This window comes from Balaenoptera borealis, assembly GCF_965194805.1.
Source record: "Balaenoptera borealis genome assembly, chromosome: 11".
Classification (NCBI taxonomy): Eukaryota; Metazoa; Chordata; class Mammalia; order Artiodactyla; family Balaenopteridae; genus Balaenoptera; species Balaenoptera borealis.
Window position 1 is genome coordinate 14,402,303 of NC_138868.1, and position 10,740 is coordinate 14,413,042.

The 10,740-nt window shown below is 43.4% G+C and overlaps 1 protein-coding gene across 4 annotated transcripts in view; it reads left to right on the top strand.

The window, feature by feature from the left end:
• The window catches only part of CKAP5 (cytoskeleton associated protein 5), a 103,619-nt gene extending 94,734 nt beyond the window's left edge, over positions 1 to 8,885 (top strand). For 3 of the 4 annotated variants that reach the window (XM_082340094.1, XM_082340095.1, XM_082340097.1), the window contains 9 exons: positions 415 to 594; positions 1,088 to 1,275; positions 2,261 to 2,336; positions 3,060 to 3,248; positions 3,341 to 3,478; positions 3,906 to 3,989; positions 4,084 to 4,243; positions 7,862 to 8,013; positions 8,164 to 8,885. In XM_082340094.1, the coding sequence (XP_082196220.1) occupies positions 415 to 594; positions 1,088 to 1,275; positions 2,261 to 2,336; positions 3,060 to 3,248; positions 3,341 to 3,478; positions 3,906 to 3,989; positions 4,084 to 4,243; positions 7,862 to 8,013; positions 8,164 to 8,409 (1,413 nt within the window). In that variant the 3' untranslated portion in view covers positions 8,410 to 8,885. Of the gene's footprint in view, positions 1 to 414; positions 595 to 1,087; positions 1,276 to 2,260; positions 2,337 to 3,059; positions 3,249 to 3,340; positions 3,479 to 3,905; positions 3,990 to 4,083; positions 4,244 to 7,083; positions 7,481 to 7,861; positions 8,014 to 8,163 lie in introns of those variants that run through there. The other variant, XM_082340096.1, reaches the window with a different exon arrangement.
• Positions 8,886 to 10,740: the final 1,855 nt, after the last annotated feature.

A 10,740-nucleotide genomic window follows, 5' to 3' on the forward strand; every position in this document is an offset into this window, starting at 1 on the left:
AGTTTGAACTAAGTAGTCTGATCTTACTGAGCCTCACTTTTCTCATATGGTAAATGAAGATCTTACTCTCAGTCCTGTCTACCTCTTAGAGCTGTTGGAATGATCAAATGAGATAACGGGTATAAAAACACTCTCTTTAATAAATTAGCATTTAAACATAAGGATTATTATTCCTTAAACTAGATGGTGAGCCTCTTAGGAGCTGCAGTTAATTCACCTAATAGTCTTGCTCTGTAAATATTTGTTGAATGATTGAGTCCCTAAGGACTAGTTATTTATATGTAAGGTGACCGGGTTTTTTCAAGCTAAGATATTAGAAGTGCTTTGCTAATAAATATTACAGAGACTTACAGTATCTTCCTGCTACTTAGAAGTATGAAGCTTGGCAAATACATCTTGGATTTTTGTTATCAGATCGATGAGGTCCTGAGACAGGAAGACAAAGCAGAAGCCATGTCTGGCCATATTGATCAGTTTCTGATAGCCACGTTCATGCAGCTGAGACTCATCTACAACACACATATGGCAGATGAGAAATTGGAGAAGGACGAAATCATCAAGTTGTATAGCTGTATCATTGGCAACATGATTTCGGTAAGGACACCTCTGCAGATCATGAGCTTCCCTTCAGTCTCTCATCCCACCCAGGTTCTCAGGCCTGAGTTGGTTCAGATGTTCCAGTGAAACATGTGAAACATATGCCATTTGTGGGATTTTACATGTCAGCCATTGGCTACTTCCAGTGGATGTCGGGCAACACTCCAGCTTACCTTATTGTTAGGGTACTTACAGACTACCTGAAATTCTGCTTCCTGCCAGTTTCTTCGTCAGTCATGGTTGGGCCTTAGCTGGCTTTTCACAGATGACTGCTCACATTAAAAATACTTTTATAACAGGAAGGAAGCACACCAATTAATTTTGGCTATTCTTGGCAGTTTGGGAGAGTGTAGTGATTTTTATTTTTTCCTAATACTCTGAATTTTTATAAATACAATATAATCATTTATTAGAATATGCCACCCATGTTTATCTTCCTTGATCTGTATATTGAGTTTCATGCCTCTCTAACGCAATTATGATTGGATAGCTGTTTCAGATAGAAAGCCTCGCCCGAGAGGCCTCCACTGGAGTTTTGAAAGACCTGATGCATGGCCTCATCACCTTAATGCTGGATTCTCGAATTGAAGATCTGGAGGAAGGGCAACAGGTGATCCGCTCTGTGAACCTCTTGGTGGTGAAAGTTCTGGAGAAGTCAGACCAGACCAACATCCTGAGGTATATCTGTACTCTGAGCATTAGAGCCTGGAACAGCCTCTTTTGTCTACCCATAGAAACCAGGTGGCACTTAGATCAGTTGTAAGCTTAGGTTTGCCTGATAAGTTGATTTATTACTCTTCTCTTCCTCAAGAGAAGGTATTCCAACCTGAGACAGCAGTTAAAGCTAGTTAACAACTCAGTAAACTAGCCAGTATTATATGAGTTTTCTAGAATAAGACTGTGGAGTTTGTCAGTTACCTTCTCTTCTGTGTACATTTCATGTACATTTCTTTCTTTCTCAGCTACCAGTGACAATAAAAAATAGTGACAAGCTTTACCATTTACCAAGTGGTAACTTAAAAAGCTTAAATGATGTTTATTTTCTTAATGACTGAGTGTCAAGTAATCAAAGACAATTCCTAATCCATGAGCTCTCAATTTCTCAGATGGATGAAGAATTCTTACACTTGGCTTTCTTTTTTTTTTTAATTTTATTGTATTTATTTTTTATACAGCAAGTTCTTATTAGTTATCTATTTTATACATATTAGTGTATATATGTCAATCCCAATCTCCCAATTCATCCCACCACCACCACCCTCTTGCCACTTTCCCCCCTTGGTGTCCATACGTTTGTTCTCTACATCTGTGTCTCAATTTCTGCCCTGCAAACTGGTTCATCTGTACCATTTTTCTAGATTCCACATATATGTGTTAATATTGATAATGGTTTTTCTCTTTCTGACTTACTTCACTCTGTATGACAGTCTCTAGGTCCATCCACGTCTCTACAAATGATCCAATTTCGTTCCTTTTTAATGGCTGAGTAATATTCCATTGTATGTATGTACCACATCTTCTTTATCCATTCGTCTGTCAATGGGCATTTAAGTTGCTTCCATGATCTGGCTATTGTAAATTACACTTGGATTTCAATTACTGACTTTAATTGGAATGCAGGTTTGAAACTTATTAATGTTGTTGTGTTGGGTTTGTTTTCTAGCGCCCTACTTGTTTTGCTCCAAGACAGCCTGCTAGCAACAGCCAGTTCTCCCAAATTCTCAGAGCTTGTTATGAAGGTGAAGTTGAAATAATTTGATCTCTTTCTTTCAAAGTGTGGGGAAAGAGGAGTTGGAACTAACTCAAATCAGTCAAGGCACACCTGAAAAATATAGTTGCTCTCCATTTTTCCCTTCCTCCAATTTATACCCCTAGTTCAGGCCTAAAAAATTCCTGGCCTCAAACGGTGAAAAGGAAGAGCTATTTTGTAAATATCTCACCAGTTCTCCTAGAATCAAAAGGCAAGAAGTTTGATGAGACAAATTTCATTTCTTTTGGGGGAAAAGATATGTATAGATTTATAATGTTTTGGTCTATTTTTAGAAGAGCAAATGAACACATCTGTAACATTATAATACTGTTATTATACTGTAATAGTGTAAGATATTTTGTTTTTTCAGGTTAGATTTGATTAGGTAATATGAACTACTCTACTCTCGGGTACCAAACAAACCCAAGACAGAACTTCCACATTTTCTCATCATTTAGGGCCCCATCTCTAGGGAGTGGGAAGGAGGAATGGAGATGGTCAGGTAGATGGCTCGTCACATGTTAGCCAGTGACATGGTTGAAGTAAATAAAACTGTTCGTGTTTAGCAGCTGAACTTGAAAGATGAGGTGCCACATTCATATCCCTGACCATCTTTTAGAAGTGATCCCAGAGCTTAGGGGAAATGAATGGTGACAGAGATTATTCTCATTCTTCAGTGACTCCTTCTAACTTTTGTTTCTTTTTTCAATAGTGTCTCTGGAGAATGGTTCGACTACTGCCTGATACCATCAACAGCATTAATCTGGACAGAATTCTTCTGGATATACACATTTTCATGAAGGTCTTCCCCAAAGAGAAACTAAAGCAATGCAAAAGTGAATTTCCCATAAGGACCCTAAAAACGCTGCTGCACACTTTATGCAAATTAAAAGGGCCCAAGGTGAGTGAGAACAGCAGCCATTCCCAAGGGAGCTTGAGAGAACCTCACAGATGTGGCATCGCTGCCATTGAATGTGCACGTTTCTTCCTCAGATCCTAGACCACCTAACAATGATTGACAACAAGAATGAGTCAGAGTTGGAGGCCCACCTCTGCCGGATGATGAAGCACAGTATGGACCAGACCGGGAGCAAGTCTGATAAGGAAACAGAAAAGGGAGCATCTCGAATTGTGAGTGTCCTGACTTGAAAGATTGAGGGATGTGATCTTGTCAAAGGGATAAGCCACCGGAGCCTTTCTTTCTCAGGGCCTAAGATGAAGGCTCAGGGATTGGTCCAATCACCTTGACGTTTTCAAATATAAACTATAACCTTGGGCTTTTTGTTCCTAAGAAAGGTTTCTTTGTCTGTGCCTAAGGCACTGGTCCCTAGATAAATCCACTGTGAGCTCTAATTAGGGAGGGACTTTCCTTGTCAAGTTTAATTGAAAACCTGAGATTGTTAATGTTTCTGCTGCAGCTCCTGCAGCACTGGTGCTTCTGTTATTTGCAGGAACATACCTGGAAGGTCTAGATTTGAGATATTTTCAGTTTTTATCCAACCACTGGTTCCTAATTAATAACTCAGGTCTAACCAATCATTCCTTCTTGTGTCTTTAGGATGAAAAATCATCAAAGGCCAAAGTGAATGATTTCTTAGCTGAGATTTTTAAGAAGATTGGCTCTAAAGAGAACACTAAAGAGGTGAGAGGGAAAGGGTTGAGAGGGAAAGGGATCTGCTTTATGGAAAAGAGTCACTAACAGCCATCCCCACCTCTTCCTTTTTCTTGTTAACCAGGGCCTAGCAGAGTTATATGAATATAAGAAGAAATATTCAGATGCTGACATTGAACCATTTCTGAAAAATTCCTCACAGTTCTTCCAGAGCTATGTTGAGAGAGGCCTTCGGGTGATTGAGATGGAGAGGGAGGGCAAAGGCCGTATTCCCATTTCAACAGGTATGGTTTCCTCTGGTAGCTTCAGGAATAAGCTCAAAATAGCTCCCAGCGTCAGCAACTGGAGGTTTTTGATGGGTTTACATTTATATCCGTGCACCTCAGTACTTAATGGTCACCAGTGATGCAGAGAGTAGTCAACTCTCAGTCACCTGCCTCGACCCATCATCAGTGTTTGGCAACAGCAACATTCTCTACCCTTCAAACAGTTTCTCCCCTGGGCTCCCGGTCCTCCGTGCTCTCTTGCTTTCCTCCTTCCTCGCTGCTATTCCCCCTTGGCCTCTCTGACAGATTCTTCCTCTCCCTGAACTCTTAATGTTGACGTCCCCCTGGATTCTGTCCATGATTCTCTCTTCTTTCTTACTCTCATCCCCTTAACTAATCCATCTACTCTCATCACTTTAAATACCATTTCTATGCCAGCAAAGCCCAATTTTGTCCAATGTCCAGCTCAGACCTCCTTCCTGATCTCTGCTGATAGATCGTGCGTGACATCTCGCGGGGTTTCTGGTATAGTAGACATCATAACCTCAGCGTGTCAAAGACCAAGCTCCTGATAATCCCCCAAAACCTGCTCCATTTGCATTCTTCTCCATCTCACTGGATGGCAACTTTGTCCTTCTAGTTTGCTCAGACCCCCAGCTTTTGAGTATTCTCTTTTTCTCTGTCAGGAAATCCTTTTGGCTCTACCTACAAAACATACACAGAATCCACCCACACTTCTCATCTCCTTCACTGCCACTGCCCTGGTCTGAACAGCATCTTCTCTTACATGGATTACAGCACTCTCCTACACTGTCTCCCCGCTGCCACTCTCGCCTCCCTGTAGTCATTTCCACACATAGCGTCAAGACAGCGCTCCTCAAACATTTTCCAAAGGCTCTCCCTTTCACTCAGCAGAGCAAAAAGCCTTACAGGAAAGGCCTGTGACGTCTGACATGATATGGTCCCCTGATACCTCTAGAACTGCCTCTCTCCTACTCTCTCTGACTTCTGTTCCACTTCAGCCTCAGCAGCCCCCTTGCTGTTCCTGGAAGGCACCAGGCGTACACCTTCTTAGGGCCTTTGCACTGGTGGTTTCTTGCATGTAGATTGCTCTTCTCCACGAGTCTTTGTTTCCTCCACATCTTTGTCACTGCCTCAGTGAGGCTTCATTTAAAATTTGCAACCTACCCCTCACCCCCCCATAGTACATAACCTCCTCTAACACACCATGTAACATAATGTTTATTAGATTAATTGTGTGATGTCCGTCTGTGCTAGAATTTAAAATCCACAAGGGTGGGAATTCCATGGCGGTCCAGTGGTTAGGACTCTGTGCTCTCGCTGCTGAGGGCCTGGGTTCAATCCCTGGTCAAGGAACTAAGATCCTACAAGCTGCGTGGCAAATCAATCAGTCAATCCACAAGGGTAAAGATTTTTGTCCGTTTTGTTGCCTGGCATGTGGTGGGCACTCAGTAGGTATTTTGTTTAATATGTGAGTGAATGCTTATCCTGATGTTAAGCTGAAATATTACTGTCCCCCCAGTGAAAACGCCTATACTGGTGAGTTACTGCTCAAGGATCTAGGGACAAAAGGAAGATTTAAGTGGTATCAGTTACAAAAAATAGCTGTCAAGAGCCTTAAACCAAAAAAAAGACCCAACTGCTAAAGTTCCCTCATCATATAGAGTACAGCCCTCACATTGGTCCTGCATTTAGTTCTTTCTGAGTTCCGTGAAGCTCACCTACTTTTACATTCTAAAATTTGTTTGCCTGTGAAACTGTTCCTTTGTGGTTTTCAGATTCCAGTCATGTTCTCTCTCACCATGTATCTTTCTAGGCTGCAGCGTCAATTGTATTCTCTTAAATTGTTTCTTTTTGTTGTTCTTGTTTTTTCTTTGTTTTTTAATTTTTTTTTAACATTTATTTATTTATTTATTTGGCTGTGCCCAGTCTTAATTGCGGCACGCAGGATCTTCGATGCCGTGTGCAGGATCTTCGTTGCAGCATGTGAAATCTTTAGTTTCGGCATGCATGTGGGATCTAGTTCCCTGACCAGGGATCAAACCCAGACCCCCTGCATTTGGAGTGCGGAGTCTTAGCCACTGGACCACCAGGGAAGTCCCTTTGTTTGTTTTTCCAATAGTTGTTCTTGTTTTTAACACCTTAAATTACCCCTCTCCGAGACCTGGAGTCTGTTTCCTTTTTTTTTTTTGGAGTCTCTTTCTTGAAGCACAGCAAGCAGTGTCCAGTAGCCACATGTGGACATCCCATGGTTGAGCTGATCAGGGTAGAGCCTCCGTTTCTCATTTCCAGAGTCCTTTCTTGTGATGTTCAACATTTGCAGCACAAGCATGTAACCCCACTGGTAACTGAATGCCTTAAAGTGTTCAGTCTTCTCTTATTGCTGCCTTTTGCATTAGTCTTCATTTTTCACCCTCCTCTCAGAGTGTTCTCATCTGTACATTAAAAGATTCCTTTTTCCCTAGAGTAACCTCTTTTACTTGTCAGTTTACCGTTTTTCTTCCCAGTACTTTATCTTTTGACTAATTTAATGCCTTTTCATTGATGTCAAACTGGATATTTTAAATGCCTGCATTTTTTGATTGTTCCTTCTCAGAAATTTAGAACTGTGATGGATTTTGGTTTGGTTTGGTTTTGGTTTTCCCCTCTACTGCCAGAATATTAATCTCGGATGCTCCAGTTCCTACCCCTCCTTTGTTGGACACCGCAGTTTACCCCTCTTCCTTATGAATAGACAGTAGCCTTGAGCTCCTTGCTGTCCTCCCCAGTTTGAATAAGAGCTTTGCCCTGTGTATCACCTGGTCCAAACCTAGTCTAATTCTTGCAAACATTTAAAGTCCTTAGGGGGACTTCCCTGGTGGCACAGTGGTTAAGAATCCGCCTGCCAGCGCAGGGGACACGGGTTCGATCCCTGGTCCGGGAAGATCCCACATGCCGCGGAACAACTAAGCCCATGTGCCACGACTACTGAGCCTGTGCTCTAGAGCCCGCGAGCCACAACTACTGAAGCCTGCGCACCGCAACTACTGAGCCCGCATGCTGCAACTACTAAAGCCTGCATGCCTAGAGCCTGTGCTCTGCAACAAGAGAAGCCACTGCAATGAGAAGCGCGGGCATCGCAACGAAGAGCAGCCCCCGCTCGCCATAACTAGAGAAAGCCCGCGTGCAGCAACGAAGACCCAACACAGCCCAAAAAAATAAAGATGAAATAGCAATAATTCTTCAAAAAAAAAAAGTAAAATAAAATAAAGTCCTTAGGTTCTTCACTTGGGCACTTACCATATACTCAGGAGTAGCTTAGGCTCTTTGGATTGCCCAGGTCAGCTGTGGGATTATAAGAATACAACCCCTGCATAGCTCAGGATGTAGATGGATGGCCCAACTTAGCATTCAGTGCCCTCCTCTATCAGTTCTGGAAGTTCTCATTAAGCGCATCTTGTATATTTCAGAGCACCCTTTATCACCAACTCCAGGTAGATTCTTGTGGATTTTTTTAGTCTTCAAGTACAGTGGTGATATTCAAGGCCCAAATTGTTCCCTTTGGTGGGAGGTTAATGAGGGCAGTCGGGGTGGGGGGTTGTATATCTGAATATTCCTTCTACATTTCCTACTTAGGCATCTCCCCCCAGATGGAAGTGACATGTGTGCCCACTCCCACAAGCACAGTGTCCTCCATAGGTAACACAAATGGAGAAGAGGTGGGACCATCTGTCTATCTGGAGAGGCTAAAAATCCTGCGACAGCGATGTGGTCTAGACAATACAAAGGTACTGCTCCTCTCCTTCTGTGTGGGGCAGGGAGGGCGATGACCAGGTCAGGGACAGGCTGGCCGGAGAAGCAGTGTCCCAGCCTCAGTGAATGTTGCTCCAGAGCCACATCCTGACCTGATTGGACAATGTTTCTTCTTCTTTCAACAGCAAGATGACCGACCTCCGTTGACCTCTTTGCTTTCCAAACCAGCAGTTCCTACCGTTGCCTCTTCCACAGACATGCTGCACAGCAAACTCTCTCAGCTCCGGGAGTCACGGGAGCAGCACCAGCATTCAGACCTGGATTCCAACCAGACTCACTCTTCAGGAACCATGACTACATCCTCCTCCTCCACAGCTAACATTGATGACTTGAAAAAAAGACTGGAGAGAATAAAGAGCAGTCGCAAGTGAAGCCGCCCCACTCCCCTGGCACCCTGCAGCTTTAGTTTACTAAACTAGGAGCCCTCATGGTTAAAGTGGCCTTGGCAGGCCCAGCGTACACAAACTGGTCGTATGTATCATGCCGTGGAGCCGGGGGAGGAGTCGTGGCACACGTCTTTGCACACCCTCCACTTCTCTCCGCCAGCCCCCTGCCTCTCTAGAAGACTGTCTGTGTCTCAGTTTAGTGTACAGACCTGTAAACAGCTGCCCTGCTCTCAGCTCAGACTAGTTTCCATCTCCTTTTTCTTTTATTTTTAATTGCTCATTTGTAAAGTTGTCCTAATCTTTCCTAGCTTTTAACTATTAGAAACGCTTTACTAGTTTTCCTTTGAGTTTGTGAGCTCTTCTCCTTGTAGCCCTGAAGGGTCACTGTATTCTGTATGAATGCATGGCATGATACAACTAATTTAAGAGTCTTTTATAAATAAAGTTTGCATTAACTATAACTGTGTCCCAGGATGCTCCGTATCTGGGAGTGTTGGGCAGCTCTCCATCACCTGTTCTTGGGACCAGCTGGGTATTCAGCCAGTTAGAGAAAGGTTCATAATTGCTGCTTAAGGAGCGCTACCTTTACTTGGCTCACAGACTTGGTCCTTTCACTCCTTTGGAATAAGAGGCACTCACCTCTCCTGCCTTCTGCATGCAACTCCTAGGGGAGCAGAGAAATCTCATTCTTTTCTTCCCTGTTTTGAGATTTTGGTCACGACTTCCATCCCATCATCAAACAATCAATCACCATGGTTCCAAGGAGCTCTTAGGCTCCCTACTACTTCTGCTGCCCAAGTACATATGACATTGTGCCCAGGGATTAGCTGGGCTACAGTGGCTGTCACACCACAACTAGATTTGGGGTCATCTTACTAAAGGAGTACAGAGAGCATAGGGGCTTCCTGACTGGTTAGCAGAGTCTCTGAATCTAGACTAACAGTTCCTTCACACTCAGTTCAGTAAAGACTAGAAATAAACAGGATTCACATCTGCAATAACATTCCACAAGACCTCCTTCCACAGTCAGAAAACATTAAGTCCAAAGGAACTTTTCTACACCACCTTTTACTGAACTGGTGTTAAAGAAATGAAAGGTTGATGGAAAATGAGTCCTGTATTGATTCTAGTCATGATTTTCAGATGGCTCCTGTGCTGCCTGAAATAATAAACTTGCCTCTCTCCCTTATAATGCACACAGGAAGTAGGCCTTCACTGAAGGGAAGATAGAGGAGTTGGTTGCTGTGGAGAAGGAACACATTTAGAAAGAATGGCTGTGCTTGGGTCTGGAATTAGCACAGCTAATTTGAAAAACCAAAGTCCAGCAGTCTTGTGAGAACGTGCGCCCTTGTTTAAAAACCAGATTTTGGGGTATTACAACTAACTTTTAATCCCTTCCCCGTGCTCTGGTTAAAGCTCAGGGCTGTCAAGATCCTGCAAGCTCACTGAGTTCCCAGTTTTACCCTGCTTTCTGGTCAACTAGAACCGAAGAATGAGGAAGAATTAGAACTCAGTCCTAATTCTCTCTTCCCTGATGTATTAAAAAATGGGAATTGAAAAAAAGGGGAGGGGAGGGGGGTAAAGGTTACCTACCTTAAGTCCCTTCCTGCTTTAAGCCATGATATCGAAACATCTTAGATCCTAGGCCGAGAAGGTGACCACAAGGCACCCGTCCTCCACCCCCCTCCAAGCCCAGGGGTGAGACTTCTCAACAGTCCTCCAGACGGTCACCAAGTGATCAGCACCTCACACCAGTGGCAACTCGCTGTCACGCGTTATCGTAGGCTGTAGTGCCTCCTTCCCCGAGTCATAAATGCACCCAACAGGAAGCGCAATACACCAATGTCAGCTAGAAACTCTGGAGCTACATGGAAGGGCAACGATGTGTCAGAGCCGTGCTCCATCCCAGACAGTAACCTCTGCCAGCAGTAACCTTGAAGAATGTGCTGTGAAAAGGCATTTTGAAAGTTCTGTGACTCCTAAGATTTTGCCCAAACCCTGTAAGAATCCACTTCTACATCTTCTTGTTCCCATTTCTCTGAAAAACAAATTACTCAAGTCTGATAACTGCTGTGAGAGTAGAAACTCCAGGAAGCAGCAACTTCAACACTATGCTATTTCAGAGACCAGAGAGGGAAGTGGGACGTGGCAGAGGAACTTTCACCATGCCAGGCAGTAGTGAGAATAAAAGCAGCAGCGACATAACGGGGAGCTGACCAGGTACCAGGCATTTTGCTAAGTACACATGCAAATGGCCTCGTTTAATCCTCAAAACCTTATTAGGTAAGTAATGTCATTATATACATCTTATACTAA